General features: G+C 38.1%; 1 protein-coding gene across 1 annotated transcript in view; it reads right to left on the bottom strand.

Moving 5' to 3' along the window:
* The window catches only part of CUBN (cubilin), a 144072-nt gene that overhangs the window by 26866 nt on the left and 96729 nt on the right, over positions 1 to 20477 (bottom strand). The window contains exons 45-56 of the mRNA XM_041490048.1: positions 19488 to 19666; positions 17466 to 17675; positions 17031 to 17171; positions 15335 to 15516; positions 13597 to 13768; positions 12465 to 12671; positions 9268 to 9417; positions 8296 to 8417; positions 6199 to 6424; positions 4109 to 4296; positions 1753 to 1909; positions 368 to 517 (exon numbers count right to left, since the gene is read on the bottom strand). Of these exons, the coding sequence (XP_041345982.1) occupies positions 368 to 517; positions 1753 to 1909; positions 4109 to 4296; positions 6199 to 6424; positions 8296 to 8417; positions 9268 to 9417; positions 12465 to 12671; positions 13597 to 13768; positions 15335 to 15516; positions 17031 to 17171; positions 17466 to 17675; positions 19488 to 19666 (2084 nt within the window). The remainder of the gene's footprint in view (positions 1 to 367; positions 518 to 1752; positions 1910 to 4108; positions 4297 to 6198; positions 6425 to 8295; positions 8418 to 9267; positions 9418 to 12464; positions 12672 to 13596; positions 13769 to 15334; positions 15517 to 17030; positions 17172 to 17465; positions 17676 to 19487; positions 19667 to 20477) is intronic.

The following is a 20477-nucleotide window of genomic DNA, read 5'->3' as shown; positions in this document are numbered from 1 at the left end:
TGAAAAGCAAAACAGTGGGCCTAAGATCAAAAAGACTGTAAGACTCAGTGGCAAACAAAGAAGCAAACAAAAATGCAGGAACAAAGACCCAGATTAGCCACAATCACTTTTATATTCCAAGAAACTGGTAAATTCTCAAAATAATTTCTGCAAGATATTCAACAGGTGAAATCTCTCTTCATTCTTCTGAAAGACTTCAGTGACTCAAAACCTGACCCTGAAAACTATAAATGTTCATCTGTAAAAGATTTTCTGAATGGGCCAGCAACTTGCACCATCAGTGATTTTCAATGATAGAAGACTTGCATGTTTTCAAGTAAGAAATTACACTTCATAATGCAGGTTGAAATTATGAAGAAAAAGTTACCTTCCAAGTCAAAAGTCTCAAATTCTAGGATCACCAGTGACTGTGGTCCCTGATCAATAATATAATTGCAGTTCAGGTTGTTATCATACTGACTAGGGTAGTTTGGAGAGACAATAAGACCTTCAGGGCCAGTGAAATTTACTCCACATCCTGCAAACAAATACATAAAGCACAGTTATAATCCTGGTGGTAATACTATACTGAGTTTGCAGTATAAGAAACCCAATAATGTACACAAGGACCTCATGTCTCCTGGTGAAAAAACCAGGGAGAGTATCACATACCATGATGGCAAAAGCAGCTCTTACACATACCCAGAGCAGTGTTTTTGGGAAGCATAGGGCCATCCCACCTAGAGTGTCACACTCTTGGATAAAAGCAGCCCATAGGCCCACAACACTGCTGCTCTTGTGGGTGTGGAGCCTGCACATTTCAAAATCCCTTAGTAAATACAAATGTGTCTGAATTGGAGGGGGTGTTACTGGGGCATAGGGGCCTTATTTGAAAATGCCCACATTAGTGTAAGTGGTGCCATTCTTGCTTCATGCCTGACATCCAGGAGAATGCAGTCTGGTGTAAGGCCACCTCTGGATTGCTTTGCTGTACGCAGAGGCAGGAAAGGTTTACCACCCAGAAGTTTTCAGGCACACAGGACAGTTTATTTTCATGAAGATCCTTTGGATCCTAATGACTTGCATGGTGTTTGTTTCTCTTTTTGAAGACAAAAGCTTGAAAGAATGCAGTGCAGAGTGAAATGCTGGTAGAAGATTAGGAACAGGCATATGAAGCCTGTGACTGTCTCCACTAAGAGATTGTTAGATGTTACTGACTATGTTAGTATTATAGCAAACATTATAAAAACAAAAGTGGTTTCAATTCAGAATTCTGAATGCTTCAATGAAGTTTCCCTCAAAGCACTTAGTTGCTTGCTGTTTTTATCTGAATGCCATGAAGGGCAAGTGGTTTCCTTTGGCACCATCCTACAAAAAACCCAAGCAACCAACAGCAGCTGAGCAGCGCCTTTTCTACTTCTGATGGGTTTGACCATCACAAAGCATATACCATGGTTAAACAAATGTCTTTTTAAGAAAATTAAAGTATGAGTTTCCATACAGTTTAACTATGAATTTTTAAAATTTAAAGCCTATTCATACTTTTCAGCACACTGAAAAGGCAAAGGTGGCTGAGAATAACTACAAAATTAGAGCTGCATCTTGGGCAAGTTCGACACTTGAGTTCATTGCACTCAGTATGGAAACTCTTGGTTTATATATCTGGGCAGAAGCTTCAATGCCTTGTTGGACTGGGGTCTGAATTACTACACACAAGTCAAACTAATCCCAAATGGACTAATTCAGCAGCCATCTGGCTTTAATATTACTTACTGCTTGTGAAGGATGCTGAGAAACCTGGAGCAGGAGCATCCTGAGACTGAAATACTGTAGTTATCACATTGTTTGGAGCAACAACAGGATCAGGAGCTGAACTTCCACATCCTGTGGCTAACAAAGCTGCTGCTTCTTCATTATTTCCTCTCCACACCTGGCAAGGACAGATTGGAAATGGTTTAGAGCTTTCAAAGTCTAAGTAGTTTGTGGGAACGCAACAAGAACTACATGTGCAGTTTTTCTTTCCATAGACTAAGGGAATCATTCATCTCAGTGAATCTGAGAGTTCTAAATTGGAGTTAATTACTACAGTCAGTGTAGACAAAAAGGCTCCTCCAAGGGGTAAGTCACAGTGAATAACTTAGGTTGCCAGGGACCACTGAAGGGCATCTGGAGGTCATTTGCTTGAAACCTTGCTGGTAACAGAGCACACATAGACCAGGTCCAGGGGACAAGAGAAAAACATTTTATGCCTATCATTACCTACTTTCATTTTATCTCTGCTTACTTAACAACATACAACCTATGAATATGCATATCTGTGTATACAAATAATTATTACAGGTAATCCTTATGTTATTCAGTAAATAACAATCAAAGTTGTCATGCTAGGTTAATACATAGGCATCAGATAATACCTAGTGTTGCTAATATTTTTTTTAAATTTATTTTGCATTTACTTTTTCAATTACAAGTATCAAATCAAGTAAAGAGTTACTATAATAACTCTTTCTAATGAAGAAAAAAACCATGATGTTTTAAAGTATTACTTCCATTGTACCAATAGCCAATCAAATCATTAATCCTAAAAAGCACATGCAAGTTTAGGTAGGTATTTTAGGGAAATCCTCTTCAGGTAATTACTTAAATATGTGCTTGAGGTTCACAGTTTAAGTGCTGAATTTCAAGACAAATGTAAAATGAAACATAGGTATAAATGTTTGATGTTTCTAAATATTTAAATATTTTTCTGAATCAGGGTATTTATTGACAGGATTTAAAATGTATGTTTAAATAATGAATTATTTACTCTAATAATAAAATTATTTTTGTTGATGTGTTTGAACAGCTTTTTACTGTAGTTTATACCCAAAAATATATAATATCTGATTTTAAAAATAATATGTTTGAAGGAAATTGAGTGGAACTAGTACAACCACATGAAACTATGATTTCTCCAAGCAACCATGCCAGAAAGGAAAGGGTTAGCCAAGGGTTAGTTTGTAAGTGTAAGCATATGAATCACTTCATTCATGTGACCAGGTGTGTTTGAGGCAACGAATGCTCAAAGGATTAATTTATACAGTCTATAGCCTAGCCAAGGTTTTGCAAAGTCACTATTGATTTTGGATTACTCTCTTTTGGCTGCTCAGTTTGGAATAAATGGAAGAAACTTACATTGTTCTGCAGCTTTGCAGACACATTCGTACATTTCAAATTGCACATTGGGAAAAGGAAGTGGACATCAAAAATTTCAGATCTTTCTCTATGGAGAAAATCTCCAATTGACATAGTTCTGCTTATGTCATTCAGGGCAGTTTAGGAATTTAAAATTAAACACTTTTACTGAGTAGCATTAAGACTTTCATATTAGTAAAATGTATTGTAACATTGCATCAATTAATTGCTGGAGCAGGTTATGAAAAGACAAATCTAGTCCCTCTGGGGATTTTTTCACAGCCTTAAAAAATGAGTGCAACTGTAAGTTGGTTGGTTGGTTGATGTACAGCTGCTCAAGCCTTCCTACATGTTGCAAAATTATGTTTGCCCTTTATTTCAAGTGGGAGTTGTATTGCTGGGGAGAAAATGAGCACAAAACCACTGAACATATGCCAAATGCCTGAGAAAAAAATGACACTGAAAAATGCAAGACATGTCCACTCTATTCCATTGCTTTGAAAACAATGGTTCTTGACAACATATGAAAGATCAGATTTCTATCTTTGTTTCTGGAAATTAAAAAATGAAGTGCAACCTGGACAGTCTAAGTACTTATAAAGGAGTTTGGTAGAATTATAGTGTAAATTTCACAGGTTTTTTTCTTCACTGGAGTAATTGTAAAGAACTTATCTTCATTATTTATTTTCTCATTATTTTCTGATTCTGAAATAATGTATGCCTTTTTGATATTTCTCATTTTTGAGGATGCATGTAGGCTGATGGTTCCACCTCCCTGATGGAGGTGCAACCTCAAGAACCAATGAAAATTAAAATTTTATACAAGCCAGTTCACAAAGCACGCAGAAAATGGACTGTATGATACAAGGACTTTAGTTTACATTTCCCAGATTTTGAGCCTTGACAGTCCACACCATAACAAATGCAAAACAGGGATCTGAAATCATTATTTTACCTTCACATAACTGGTCTGGCAGCTTCCATTGCTATCTGGGATCTGGAAGTTCCTGTGGAAGTTCACCTCCAAGTGTTTGCTTTCATGCGTAATGATGGTCCATGTGCATCTGCTGTTCATGGGGAAGTTTTGAGGCCAATGAGGGGACTTGATTGTACCATTATCTGAGTGAATGATTCCACCACAGCCTGGAAAAATAGCAACAGATGGAAGAAATGTTCAAATATTTTTGAGTGGTGTTCAGATTTGAATGGTTGTTTGCTTCTGTGGCTGCAAAAGTGAGAGAGGAAAGCCCTGATACTCACTGAAACTTCATTTACCCCTCTTGATTTTCTTTCTCTCACCCCTGCAGCAGGGAGGGAGTTACACTCTAGAGGTGTCTCTTTGTACTTCACTTTATTTTCTTCACAAGCTCATTCTTGCCACTTCATAGCCTTTTACAAGGTCCATCTATAAACTCCTGGCAATTTGAAGTGAATATTGCTTTGAAAGAGTGCAGGGGTCAGGAGTGCATCTGACACTGCAGGTTCCCCACACCCCACAGCATGCACGTTGTGACAGAGCCATTCAGAAAAGCACTCTACGGACAAAAAACAGTCTAGTGATATATCCTTTTTTCTTCTCACTCTGCAACATACAAATATTGCAGTTCCACATGTGAATCTGATCAAGCCACATCCGTTTACCCAGGGAAAAATGGTGACTTCCCTGGCCTAGGCAGCCCTGTGGATTTCTGTGGAATTATGGGATGGGCTGAAAAACATGCCTTTAAAAATTGCTAACAGATTTATTTGTAAAGGGGGATAGCTGGTCATGGCTCTCTGTCAGCTCATGATTTTACACAGAATAAGTTTAGTTAATTTGAAACATATTTGCAAATACCATGCCGAGAATAATTTATTAGAGCTATGTGTACAGTACTAGCAACCCCTTTTTATTTCAGATACAGTGTCGTAAAAGAATGAATAAAGGGCAAAAAAAAAAGTTTTCTAATATCCTAGTTTTTTCCTCTTAATTTAAAAAATACATAATAGCTTTAAAAGGAAGATGTTATTTTTCATTCTTCTCTGTTAGAAATGGCAATTGTGTTTAGAAGGATGTGAAGCCAAGTTTTGGTCACACATACAGAATGCAGACATGGAGATTCTCAGTGAACAAATGAGAAAAAAGCTCAAGAAAGTAAACTAGATATATATGTAAATGAAAACTCTCAGACAGAAAACTGTCTATGCACATGGCATGTGTAGGCTAATGTCTGCTACACCATTGAAGAGTGGGCTTCATTACACATGACATCTGAGGGAACAGTGTCAAAAACTTGCTGAAATGACAGTGTATATTTATGCAAGCACAGACTATTGCTGTGTTTAAGAAGACATTCCATCAGCTAACTGTGTGAATACAGCTGCATCATTAGTGGACAGAAAGATGATCAGGATCAGCCAGAAGGTTTGCAGCTGGAGGCGACACTAGGAAGCATATGCCAGCTCTGTACTGAGCTGGCATTTCTGTCAGCTGTAATTTCTGCCCTGCCGCCATCTGCCACATCTACACTTACCTTTAGTCCTTTAATGACTTCCTGAAGTACACTGCACAAATGGTAAGCTACAGAGTGGTGATAATTTCAAGAGAAGGAAGGTAGGTTTGAGAAATGTACCATTCAATCCTGTGTGTATACCACTTTCACAAGTGTACCAACATCTCCGTCACAGTGCAAGAGTTCTAGGCTGTTGTCACATGTGCTCTTAGAGAAGTTCTGTTTGCCTCTCTGTTTTGGAACTCACTTCTTCCTAGTTTTAAGTGTATAAACCAAATCAAACTGTGGAACAATTGTTATTCATTAAGTGAAATGTCTCATAGTCCTTGACAATAGATACCACCGCTGGGAGGGTAATGGTGATGGTTTCAATTTACAGCCATCAAGAAATTGCCAGTAGGAGGTTTAAAAAGTACAAAATCAATCCAAATTTGAATTCATTGTCTAAGATCAGAAAGCACTGGATAAATACTTAATTTTTTTAGAACTGGTTTCTTTCAAGGATCCTGAAGATGATGGCATGCCTTTCTTTTGTTCTTTAATGCAAACTTACCTAAAGATTCTGCTGTCCATGTTGCATAAAAGCCACCTCCTTGAACGGAGTGATCAGAGTTAAAGATGATGACTAGCTTGTTGGAACCAGACCGAATGGTCCCAGGTGAGTTGTTTCCACAATACGTTCCTATGACAGGAGAGCCTGGAGAGCCACCATTCAGGATAGTAAGAGAATCCCACTTACAAAGTGCATGATTTTCAATGTGGAAGGCTGTAAAAGTAAGCTGCAACACACGAAGGTGACATTCAGTTGCTGAAACCAGTCACTCTAGGGGAGGGTTTAAAGCAATTCCAGACAGATCCTGTAGCCATTGTGGCACAAAGATTTCTGGGTACATTCAGAAATCTGACCCTCACTTTATGATGCTTTCCTGCAAATATGATTGGAATCTTGCCACTATAAGTAACAGCAGCTACTTAGCTTGAAGACAGAAGTGGAATAGGAATTCATAGGTTCAAAACTGGCATCAGTATGTCTTAACCATATTTTGAAACTAAGTATGTGCTTCAAAACGGTGCTGAATATGTACAGGTGTTAAATCACTTTCCTGCATGCAAAGTTTCTGCTCATGAAATATAACTAGCTATGCAAGCAGAAAGCCTTGGATTCTTTTTTTTTTTTTTTTTCTTCCTATTATTTTGAATCAATAATACACTAACAGTTGCTAAAAATAATGTTTATTTCCACCAAAACAGACACAGTTCTGTAGTTCATTCCCATGGGCCTGGATGCATCACATAAACAGACTGGGCTGGACAGGCAGCTCCTGACACTGTCTACCTCCCACATTGATGCCATTTGTCCTTGGAGAGATATGCTCACACCTGGGATTTCCAGTTCAAACATTTAGATTGCTGATTCTCTAAACTCCAGGATTTGTTGATGCTGAAATATTGATGTACACTAGTTACTGCCTGGCCCTTTTTCCATCAGTTTTGGGTTTTTTAAAGTAAGTTTTAAGAGCAGGATCTTTGTAGAAAAGTTTAGCAAACATACAGGATTTTTTCCTGTACCTTTTGTGTATCTTCACTTCCAAAAAACCTGTCTAAGACTAAATAAAAATTTAGCTGTAATAGTTTAAATTCAGAACTTTGCCAGCAACTGAAACTGACAGCTTATACTGGAAAAAATTAGTCTGCCTTCACTGAGTATGCTGCTACTCAGTCCTTTTGAAACATAAATCTGCTTTCATTTGATTAAAATTAGTTCTGCTTTAAACTAGTTTGTGGATTAAATAGAAATCTTGTGTTCTACTAAAATAAACCTGTATTCCCTGAAATATGTACATAGGCAGGGTTCAGAATATCAAGTAGCAGAAGAATTAGGACTGTGGGTTTGCATTTCTAACCTTTGTAGTTGTAAGCAAGGAAAACATGATAGGGAAATTAATGAAAGACATTATATATGAAAATCTGCAATGTGTTCCCAAAAAACTGCTTTTCAGATATTTTTCTGACCTGAACCATAAATGTCACTGATTATATTTGTGTTTGAAAGAATCAGTCAAATAATTCAGTGAATTAAGTTTTGTACTGCTTGGTCATAAAGGTGCTTAAATTGGTCTGTCAGGAGTTTGACTCAAGAAAGTTGCACCTCAGGCAGACTTTTAATACTTATTGGGAAATTGGAGCAACATTTCCTTGATGTAATTTGTACCAGAAATCATATTATGTTCCAGACTAACCAGTAAGACACAGAAGTAACTTTCTAGTGGCTTGAAACTTTCCTGCAGAGAAGAAAACTTTCCTGAACTTTCCTTCAGCCTCATGTTTACTCTCATGATAGTGAGAATATCCATGAACATCTAATAAAATTAGTTACTTCAGTTTTGTAAACATAGCAAGTCATTGTTTAAAGAAATCAGTGCAATGTTTTGAGGTCAAGTAATACTAGAATCCTTCTGTTTTTCAGGAAGGACAATCTTCAAACACTTTGTTGCGTTTTCTTCATTCCCTCTTTTAGTTAAAATCAATGGGAAGATATTTAATTATTCCACATTTCTGATTTTACAAATTGTCCCAAATCTGTTCCTCAAAACTCAGAAGGTACTTCTCACACTGTCTGCTGTGCATCCAATTGTGACAGGTTACTCACGGTGATGGTTTCGCCTTCAGGGGCTTCCAACACCCAGGAGCAGTGATTCAGACTGCTGTAAGGCTTTGGGTAGTTAGGGCTTGAGATAACTCCCCATTCACCTGACTGTACACCACCACAGGCTGCAGAAAAAAAAGTAACATTTCAATGCATTTTCAGAACACAACACTATAATCAAATGAGTGGAAGATTATTCAGCTTGTAATAGTAATAAAATATATTTAGGATGTACTGATAGAGTTAAAGATGAACAATTTATCTGGGAAATTCCAAGTTTTAAAATCTTAGTCATTGAATACTGAGGAAAAGGATGCAATGACTTTGAAACTTTGCATTTATTCTGATGCTTAATATAACTCTGCAAAACCTCTGCCAGCTGACACATCTGCCTCTTCCACCTTATCGTCCATTTGTTTATCTCACTCTTAAGCAAACCAGTGCCATCCTTGGACCAACACAATGAAGTAAAAAAGTTTCTGATGGGTCTAGATAAGCCCCAAAGCTAAATTCAGCTGTGACAGGAAGAGTAGTTGTTCTGGCACATAAATGGCAAAGTGGTGTAATTTGCACGGATGCAGCTTCAAGTAGATTTCAAAATGAGTGCAAAGGTTCAAGCAGCAGAATGCATTTCAGCTCTGCTAGCACTCCAGAGACCTATCTGAAGTAAGTCAAACTTGGCTGGTATTACCTGTTACATCCCCATTCCCAAGAGCAACCAGCTGCTCTGAGTGTTGCAAAATCTCAAATGTGGTTTGGGCAATGCTAACTGTGAGGCAGAAAATAAATCTGAGAGTTCCACTGCTAGCACATGCTTGCTTTAGAAGATATAAATAGTGGCTAGCACAGTGTAACTTTTGAGGACCTCTTTGAGAGTTGATCCCATCACGACTACACTCCATATCACCAAATGACCGGCAACATTCCCCAGAAGTGCCTCAGTCAGCCAAGGCAGCAGTCTTTCCAGCCATTTACCTTCAAACGTGTAATAGGCCAAGAATCCTTTATCTTCTGTGTTTTCATCACTGACAAATTGTACCCAGACACGGGGGGCAGCTATAACTAGTGGCACAGATGGTGCATCCTGACCACAAAGTCTGGCTATTAACTCTCCATCAGCATCCCCTAAGCAAAACAAAAAAAAAAAAGAAACAAATAACCACAGCACTTTTTGAGTTCTGAAAGAGCTACAATACCATAAAGGAATAGTGCAAACATGCAATTCAATCTGTTTTGACATGAAAATGGAGAAGAGCACATATCACACTTAGTAACTGGTTATTTCTTATGGATAGAAGAGGAGTGTTGCAGCTCATTGTTGGGATCTAAATCTTGGCAACAAGAAAGTTCTCTCCAAAGCTATATCAGTGACCCTTTTAATACCCTGGGCTCCTTTTCTCCCCTCCCTGCCATCCTGCACACTTTCATAACAGACATATCAGACACACAAAATCCTCACTGCTCTGCCTCAAAACTAAAGACCTTTTGGAGTAGAACAGTGGAAAGAGATAGTCTAAGGACCATATCACATGGACACCTATTGAACCTTTGTTTTTGTGACATCTTCATTAAAGTCAACAGGGACTTTGAGTTTTCTACTGTATAGGGATGTGCACCATCCATGAACTTAATAGTGAGCATCTCTTTCCCAGGGAACTCAACATATTGTTCTCTGTATGGCAAAAAAAAAAAAAAAAAAAAAAAACAGCATTTGCTGAAATCTTTGAAGCCTAAAAGGAAAGCATAACACAGGCCACTGTACTTGAGTGACATTGAATGTTTGCTCAAGTTGGTGAGCTCCTATCCATCATATTGATAAAAGCACCAGTTTGTATTTATTACTGATAAATTCTCAGGAGAAAGAAAGTAAGTGAAATAGTGTTCCTCAAGACATCCAGGCAATGCCATACCTAAGTTCATTTCTCTAATAATAGCAGGTTGCTGGTCCTAAAAGTCTCCATTCAAAATCAACTCCTAGCTCTGCACTAAGTGGCTGGCTATTTTTGTGAAGAAGGCAGTAGAGCAAGAGTGGGAAATTTTGGGTGCTCTTCAAAGCCTTTTCAGAGTTATTCCAAATCATGGGTTGGTTGAGTAACTTCACATTTCCATCACATGCAAGGGACACAGTCACCATTTGAAATGCCTTGAAGCACAAGGAGGAATAGGGACATATAATAAAATTCTATCATGCAAAGTATGTGGAGAAATGGTAGAAACTGTCTTGGTAACATGCACTAAAAATTATATTGAAGCGTACAAGCAGAAAACATTAATGATAAATTGTGTTCAGGAAAAAGTAGTAATAACTACTTTTAGCATTGGTATGTGAAATACATTTTCATTTTTGTACATTTTATGAGGTGAATAACTATGTGACAGATGTCACTCAGGTTACTCAGTCTCTACAGTGTGAAAAGTGATACCAATCATTGCTTTCATGAATGGCCAGCTGGCTGGAGATCTAGGCTGTTGATAAACAGAAAAAGAAAACAGAAATATTGTGCTGTAACATTTCATTCAAACTGAAGGGAATGGTCTGAAAGACAAAATGAAGAGTCTTCCACAAAAGCCAAAAGTTCGGAATATATTTCATTGTAGCAATATGCTCAGCTGTATTACCATGTACAATGCACGTGCATGATAATTTCATTACTTAATACCTTACCCTAAATAATTATTTAGAAATACTTATTTTATCTACTTAGCTTAAATATTAGTCATTGAATTACAGTCAATTCTGCATTTAAATTTTTTTTATTTGGGTGCCATGAAGTGTGCTGTATGAGCATCACAAAAGAATTTTGCATATTTCAGCTCTATTTGGGGTCTCAGGTAACTTGAAGTAGAATTGGACCTTTCCCTAAGTATGCATCTGCTCTGTCAAGAGTCTTCAACAGCACCTGCCTGAGTTTAGTGGATGCACTACTGCATCTCAGTGCTCATTAAAAGTTACTTGTCAGCATACACAGATGAATGAGGGCATTCTGCTTTTGACACCAGGCTAGCTATGAAATTGGAGGTCCATTAGTAGTGCTGGAATGGACACTGGTATTTAGATGACAAAACTGTGTAGAACAAAGCAAGACCACACTTTCATCCGTTTTCTTTGATTGCATTGCCTGGAGGCCTGAGGTTCATGATAAAGTGAGGGTAGCAGGAACAGATGAGTAACAAAGCAAATATATTTTACTGTTTCTTTCTCGGAGTTTTTTTTCTATTATTCCCAGCTCCAGTGCATACATGGGAGAGAACTGCTAGGCTACAGAGCTATGCAGGGCCTGGCTCTACACAGGACAAACCAATGCTGTACAACCAAAAGCTCTTGCTCAAATGAGTGCAAATAAGGATGGGACAGATTCCTGCTCTCACCCTTTTCACATGTTCAGACAGCATTTCCTGGTAAATTAAAACCTGCTGTCTCTGGGACTCACAGGTACAGCCTTTCCATGAAGATGACAGCTGCAGCTTTCATACTACATTTGGCATTTGCTGAGCGACTTTCATGTGACATTTCCACTTGCTTACTTTTGTGGCTAAAGTTGCTCAAATATGCAGAGATATCACTAGTGCATTAATCCTGTGATTTTTTTTTTCATTTAAAATGCTTTAATCTGTGTTTTGCAATGTATTCTCACTGGAAATAAGGATTTCTTTATGGAGAGTCATCTTATAGAATACAAAAAATGGATGTGAAGTGGGTTGCAGTCCAGAGGCTATGAATAATTCAAACATTCTTTACTCCTTTCCTGCTGTCCCTGGAGATATTTCAGAACCAGGGAGAGAATGGGGAGTGGACCAAATAAATTATTTTTATGACTTCAAATGCCATCTCTCAAGGCAAATGAAGTGAAATTTCTACTGTCCCTTGTAAAGAGAGAGTCAGGTGAGTATTGCAAACACCAAAATAGTTATCTCTCCAAGATGTCTATCCAGTTTTCCATTTTCTCCCCTGAAAGAACACGTGACCAAATCCATGCATCAATTTCTCTGGTGGTGAAATCCCACTTCTTCTCATGAATGCAACATGGAAGGCAGGATGTGAACACTCTCAAATGGACAGATTCTACAACAGCTACTCCCTGCAAATATATATGAATGAGATTTGGCACAAACAGAGTTGGACAACCAGAATCCTGATAGGCTTCATTCATTCTCCTGCTGAACATACAAACCTATTCGTAGCTCTAGGTAGTCAAACTGGCAGTTCTGGTGATGCTCCAAGTGGAAATCCTCAAAAGATATATAAATGGATGAATTATAGTGAGAGGGATTTTCAATGATCCATTCACAGTTCAGGTTACTTGTGTAATTTCTGGTGCCATCATAACCAGGAGAAGAGAAATTCCCACCTGCATGTGCCATCAGGATTCCACCACAAACTGCAGAAACAAAATATGGTTTATTTAAAAGTAGTAATAATTCTTGCATGAGGAGAAATCTTGCCCCTCTTCATTCAGGTATGCTCATATCAGAAAGCACATACTGATTAGATCAAAACCTTTTCCATCTTCTAACTTTTTTATAATTTACTGTACAAGAGAATTCTTCCCTGTTTCCCTGGAATTTATTGGCAAACCTTTAAAAAACACACATGTAAAGCAAAGAACAATTATTTACAGGATCAAATAAAATATTTCAGCAGTGCTATCAGTATAACAGGCATTATTTAATATTTTGATAAAATCTCACTACAGCTTCATTTCAGTATTGCTCAGACCTACTCATTATCCAATTCTAGGCTCAAGAGAAAAAATTTCATGGAAGATATCCTCAATACCATATTAGATGCTTGAGGTGGGAGTTGGAAAATAAGTTCAAAAGGCTCAAGGATGCAGTAGTAAGGCTCTGCCAGCTGCCTCCTCTCTGGAGGCTGAGCTTGCAAAAGTAGGTTAGCTGCACTCTTTCACAAGCTACAGTAAATTAATTACCCCCCTGAGTAATAAGGAAGCACTTGAATTATTCAATTTATCTATAACACTATGCTTCTTGAAACTTTTAATGGAATAAGGCCACTTCAGACCACCTCTTACTCAAGACTCTGTACAAAAAAATAAAACGGTAGGGACAGCAGGGACTGTGATCCATATAAAGGCACATGAAGTCCATTGCTCACAGAGATTCTCCATTTTTTTCAAGTTCTTTCAGCTAATTAAAGATAAATACCTAGTCCACCCCAGAGGTGAAAGAGAAAAAAGGTAACAGAGATTTGTTATCTGTTTAGGTAAGTTTCTTTATATGTGCCAGTACTCTAGCTATGAAATGACTTACCAGAGATCAATCACTTAAGTCAAAAACATACACTACCTGCATCTTCACTAGAGGTATATGAGACACTGAAGCCTCTGGCTGCACGGGACATATCTGTCACCAAAATGACTGTCATTGTGTTCCCAGTGGATTTCACCTCAGTGCCTGGATTTACCTCCCCACACAGCTTGGCCAGCTGGGGAGAGTTTCGCCCAAGGCCATTGTAAACCTGTGGAGACAAAATAAACTCTTATGACACCAATATACAGTCTTATGAGCATCTCCTGTATCATTTAAGAGTGTTTACACTCTTTAATACAAAATTCACTGATGTCCCTCACAAGGGGTTAGTTCGCAAATCTACCCAAACCTTGCAATAAACTTTCATTGCCTTGAGTGGATGAGGCCCTGAAATAAACATCAAAATAACTTCTTATTTTGGTGAAATGCAAACACATTCTCTTCCCCTCTCTCTCTCTCCTTTTTCAATCAGAAATTGAATTTTTTTATTGAGAAGTATACTGTGGTTTAGCTCAATATTTATACATTCAATCACTTAATAATGCCACCTACTGATCATATTAATTTCATTTCAAATCACCATCTTTTAAAGCCAACATGAGCTTTATCAAAATCTTCTCCAACATACTGAGTGCTGATAGGTATTTCTGATTATTTCAAATATTTCACTTTTTGATGATCCAGGGATATTTTGCCCCTTTTCGTTCATATGCCCTTTAGCCTAGGAATTAATTTCCTTCTTTCTACTCTGCAGTGCAAGCAAGGCAGAAATTATGCTTCCCATTATATATCCCATGAGACTTGGAATATATTAGAGTATTGAAGGCATAAAAGCCAGCAGGAAAAATTTTCCTTTAAGAGATCATTATCTGGTGAAAATCCAGCTGCTAAAGGTTTGTCTAAAGCATGTGTGAAGAAAAAAAAGGGAAACATCATCTACAAACCTCAAGGGATGAATGGCTGCTTCAGCCCCCCATGCTTGTACTTGGATTGGCTTCTGATCATCCTGCAGTTAATTCCTGTGTTTGCACTGCTTAGCTGAACAAGTGGGAAGCTAAACTCTACCTCACATTCCTGCAATTTCAGAGGAATCATATTTTTGAGGCATTTATAAACCTGACCAGGTCCAGGTCTGTGTGCCAGGCTTGAAATTTTTTTCATTAAATAACCAGAAATCAAAAATAAACATGATAAAGTAACCAATATCTACCTTTTTTTCAAGATGGGGAGTGATATACAAGTAAAGTTTCCTGGGGTTTCTCTATCTTTAGTTCAGAGCAGCCATTTCCATTTGCTACAATCTCTGTCTTTTTCTATGTTTTGTTTTTTTGTTGTTGTTGTTTTGGTTTTTTTTGGTTTTTTTTTTTTTTTGTTTGTTTTTTTTTTTTAACAATAGCAGTAGATATTTCCTAAGTCAATAAAACCTGGAACTGACTGATGGATTTTGTTTGCCCAGAAAAGAGACATTGAAAGCTTTCAAAAACCCAAGAATTTTTTTTCATAATTGACATAAAGACAACTCCAGAGATTCCTTTAAGCCGTCTACTCTGCCTGGGCCACAATTTCAAAATTTACATACCCCAAAACAAGGAGATGAGTTTAGATGTTCTACAGAGATTACTTTCTCTCATTTATCTGCTTTCCCCAGCTTAAATTACGATTTTTCTAAAAACCATATGTAGACTTGTAAGTGACTTTTCAGCTTTATTTCATCCATTAGTTCTTCATAAAGGGATTAGGAAGAGCAGTTTCTGACTCTACACCCAGTACTCACAGCCACATAATCTGATGAGCAGCTCCAATGCTCTTCAGTTTTCATGTCATTAAAGGTTAGGGTCACACGTCGGCCTTCTTCCACTGTGATCCTCCATTCACACACTCGGTTATGTGGGTACAGGTTGGGATAGTTGGGTGAAGTAAATGTTCCAACAGGTGCAGTAAGATCCCCACCACATTCTGAAATATCCAAATATTGGTACACTTCTCAGAGTAAAGCATTGCTTATAGAATTGTAGCCAAAAAAAAAAAAAATCAATACTGTGAGAAAAAGAGATCCTGAGAGGTTGATTTGATCACCCTACCCTGTCCATATGTTTGTCTAAACAGCCAAGTTTCTGCCAGTCTTTATCACTCAGTCATAAAAGCAGCTGAGTATTAACTCACCATAGCAACTCCTTTTAGTCTAATTGTTAATATTTCCTTCTCTGAAGGGCTCATCCCAGGCTTCAGAAGCCTGGGAGACCCAGAGGCTTTGATGCCATAAGATACAAGCCTCTCATTGTGGCAAGACTGAGACATTTCTGACTTTCAGAGGACTGAGCAGAGCTAGACAGAACAAGCAGAGTCTTAGAGTGGCTAATGATGGAGGATGTATTTTTGCTATTCTGATTAACAGAGGTAGAGAAAGAGCTTTTAGGTATTTTAGGCAACACTTTTCACTACAGCTATTTTAGGCAACACTTTTCACTACAGTTATTTTTTGCTTTTCCTATCTTTGTTATGAATATCAAACTGTGCTGTAAGGGAGGAACACTGAAGGTCTTGGATGTGCACAGAGTGCATTTTTTCTGAAACTTATGGTAGAATTTTAACAGCTTACTCTCAGTTTCCTTTTAAAATAGAGAGATATTGTTTAATGGTGTGTAGTGGAAGTCCCTTTCCTCACACTCACAGATTCTGCAGAATAGTCAGATCTCTGCATCCACCTGCATTAAACCTTTTGGTGTTAGAGTTTCTCTTCTAAGTTTGCATAATAGGATCCTAGGCGTGGAATAACATTCTTTTGGAGTTTGTTTCCCCCTCTGTTTTATTTCAGAATCAAATATGAAGAAAGCTTTCAGCTTAACTTTTAAATGAGCTGGAAGGAGTTAAGAATGGTTGACAGGACACTTTTCAACATTACTATTGCGAAGAATTTCTAAAAAAGTAACCATATTTTTTGGTAGTACAAGCATTGCATGGACATTGAAGACTGTGAAATAAGTGTGAAGCAGGAGTAGGTCTCAGTCCTGATTAGAGCAGCTCTTTGAAGTCATTGTGCTCAGGAAAAAGGGGCAATGGGCACAAATTGAAACACATCAAATTTCACCTGAACATATTAAAACACTTTTTCCTGTGAGGGTCATTGAATACCAGAATAAGTTGATGTTTCTTATTAAGTGGGATTGGGGAGGGTATGTTAGGACAACCCTTGACCGACTGTTGAAGAAAAAAGTTGTGGAAGAGTGTGCTTCCTTGTGCCACTAATGGCAACATCCATTATAGCAGGAGACTGCTTGCTTCACCAAGATTCAGCTCAGCTAAGTTTTTGCCAGAGAGCTCTCTATTCATACTTCCCCCAAATTTAAATTTAAAAGCAAACACACATCACTGCAAGAATAAGTGATCTACAATATATGCTGTATTAGTGAAACTGTGGTCTGTGGTATAAGTTGCTTCCTGAGAGCATATTTCAACCCTACAAATCCAACCTTCGGTACTGGAATCAAAGCGCAGTCTGAATCCCCGGGCATTGACTGATCCATCAGTGACAAACTTGACATAAGCAAAACTGTCAGAGGTGTCCACAGCATCAGGGAGAGTATTGCCACAGTACCTGCCCAACAAATTTCCTGCAAAAATCACATAGAGAAATTAATATCAATATATTATTTATATTTATATTGAAGGGTCATTTTACAGTTTAACTGGACAGGCAGGCGTAAACTAGTGGAATTGAATTATTGCTGGCAAATAGAAGGGTTTTGCTTGCCTTACTTTGGCCATCAAGCAAGGCAGACACAAGAAAATACTGCACATTGAAAAAGCTCACATTATACCCAAAGGGAAATGCTTTCAGGAGCCTCAGGTGAGGTTTCCTAGTAGTACTAGGGAGGGGAAGACAAACACTGAAATAATTCTCAGACCAGAAGCGTTGTATTCTCGGATCTCCACGAAGTCATTTGTGCACTCAGCAGAGCTTTGAATATCTAGGCCTTCTAGTCTGATGGTAAGATAGTGGCCCCTGGGACCCTGCAGAAACCATTCACACTGCAGGTTGTCTTGATAATGAAGGTCAGGATACCCCGTGCTTTCGATGATTCCAGTTTGTCCTATCACTGTCCCACCACAGGGAGCTGCAAAAGGAAAAATATTATTTGATTGACTAAAGAACGTCACAGAGATAATCTTTCTCCTAAATAAGACTTACAGGTAAGTACCTTACAGGTAAGGTACAACTGACTTGTTCTCTAACTGTGGTAATAAGACAGGAATTGCCTTCCAATTAAAAATCTTCCATGTTCTCAATCTAATTCAATCAGTCCTGGTTGCTGTTATGTTCTACTTTTTTCACACCCCCCATACCCACATACACCCTGCCATTGCAAGGATCCCTTCCTCTCTTTCATATCTCTTATAATTTGAATAAACTCACAGTTTTCAAACTAATTCCTTTCTATGTCCATATTTACCAGAAAAGCTTGCAAAGATGCAACAGGTAAATTGAAAAGAAATGAAACTTTCTAAGTGTGGATCTCAATTTTTTATGACAGACAAAAGTTGACTTCTGGTTTAGGTCAACAGTTGTAGTTCAGACTCCCTTTTCCTTTCATCCCTTCATATTCACTTCTTGTGATGCCTTAGTGAGTAATCACTGCACAGTGTGTAAAACAGCTCTTAATTTTTAATTGTCTCTCTCTGAACACTCATTTCTCTCCACTACCTGCAAACATAAATTTGTAGTAATAAGGCATACAGCAAACATGCTTACAGCACATGGTTTGATTCTGGGGGTGCTCATATATAGGTCCAGGAGCTGGACCTTGATTATCCTTGTGTTTCCTTTCCAAATCAGGATATTCTATGATTCTATGAAACAATATTCCCAGGTGGATTTTTTTTTTTTAGTGGATTATTGTGTCTGTTAGTTACAATCTTTCCATGGCAGTAACAGTTGTGTTCATACTGTCAGTTCTGTGAGTCATTAGTGCTTTGTTTCAGGATGAATGGCATTCAGCAAAGATGCTGTAAATCTGTTACAGTTAAATGTAAATTATGACTTCATATACTAATAAATATATGTATATATGCAAGCTTCTTCAGTTTTCGCATTCAGAAATATGACAGCACACTATTTTGGCTTTAGTGTTTCAGATCTAATGCAAAGAGCAAAATCTTGTACAAAACAATATAGTTCACTACTTTGCCTTTGAGAAAATAACAGTCCTAAACTTTCCTATATAAGGGATACTAACTAATGGCTGTTATTCTTTGAAGATTATTAACATTATCAAACTCAAAAGAGTATAGTAATTCTGAATCTGATCAAGGACTATTTTTTCTCGAATTTAATTTTTTTCTAGTGCTTTCTAACCCTGTTTTTGCAGCTTGAGAACAAGTGACTAAAGTATTTCTTTCCCAGTTGGCAAATGGTTCTCATAGCTCATTCCTTTTCTAGTCCATTATTATGCTGCCCCTGTTTATCTAGCAGCTTTATTATAGACTGATTTACATTTACACAGAGAAGCTCCTAATTTGTTCTTCTACTGCCAATTCTCAGTTGATCTTCACTTTCCCCTTCAGAACCCTGCTCATGAAAGTGACACTAAGTTTGCAGGCTGAAAATCAAACCATGTTACATGACTTTATCCCCACTGACCTTTTTCCTACTGCTCCTTTGACAACTGGCTTTGACAAGTGGTTATCCAGCAGTTGTTTCTGCTACTGCTGGTCTATGAGCTCTTTCCTATTAATATTCCCCTAATTTTCAGCTCTTGCTAGATGCAGAACATGGTGATGCTCTGATGCCTTAGCTCTAACAGTAACTGAAAGAGGCATGTTCCTGTCAGCTTGTCCCACAGGTCTCATTTAAGCCCTATTACAAAAGTCTAACACTTGAAACCAAAATCTTCTCTAAAATCATAGAAACTGATAAATGCAAGTATTACCAATGGAGTATTTAGCATTGAATCCCACGCGTGTGGCACTGTTGTCAGACCTGAACCTCAGGTACATGACAGCTCCTGAGGATCTCTGTGAGCCTGGCATCAAACCTCCACAGAGCTTGGCAATGAGGGGGGCACTGGAGTCAGCACCGCTGCGCAGCTCTAGGTAACTGGAAGTGCAGCTGGAAGAGGAGACAATTTTCTTTTCAGTGTATGGCAGTAGTGGTTCAAAATCATTCCAGTATGTGCACAAAGCCATGAAGATCTAGTCAATTAGATTGGTTTCCATGCAGTGTGATCAGGACAGAATCAACAGGATCATAATCCATTGCAGTTATGTAATAATTGAATCAAAAGAAGTGCTAGAAACATTGAGAAAGATTCATCTAAGACTCATTCTATGATCAGATCAGATCTGACAAGAGCAAATTCTGGGTAGGGATATGAACAGCAATAGCAAAGTAGTTGTGATCATCTTAAATGCATTTTTTTGGCAGGGTTCAGATTCAGCAGATATTCCCTATTAGTCTCACTAAGAGGTGTTGAATTAAGGGACTACAAGAAGAGAGATTAGGGGAATAAAAATTCAGTTCTGGGGTCTAATTAGGTGGGCATACAAAGACCCAAAATATCTTAACTATATGTTTTGCCTTCAGAATGGTGCAGCGTCCTGGAAGCCAGAAAGCACACCTTTGGGATTCTCCATCCTTCACTATTTTTCCTGGACATGGTTTCACAGGCTCACCTTTGCCTTACAGCCCCTATCAATGAAGCTACATCAGCTGGAAAATAACCTTGGTTTATGGTCCAGGCAGCGAGTTTGCTGTGTAGACCCACAGCAAACAAGCTGCCAGGCAATGGAGGAGGGAGGCAAAGTGTCATGGTGGCAATCCATTGGCTTTAAAAGCACCCAAGAGTCCAAATTACTGAAAACCTGAATATGAAAGGACTACAGGGGACAGATTTTACAGAAAGCACCTTTCTATCATGGAT

The sequence above is a fragment of the Pyrgilauda ruficollis genome, unplaced genomic scaffold (assembly GCF_017590135.1).
Source record: "Pyrgilauda ruficollis isolate IOZ18807 unplaced genomic scaffold, ASM1759013v1 scaffold12, whole genome shotgun sequence".
Lineage (NCBI taxonomy): Eukaryota > Metazoa > Chordata > Aves > Passeriformes > Passeridae > Pyrgilauda > Pyrgilauda ruficollis.
Note: the sequence above shows the minus strand (reverse complement) of the source record. Positions and strands in the feature narration are given on the sequence as shown.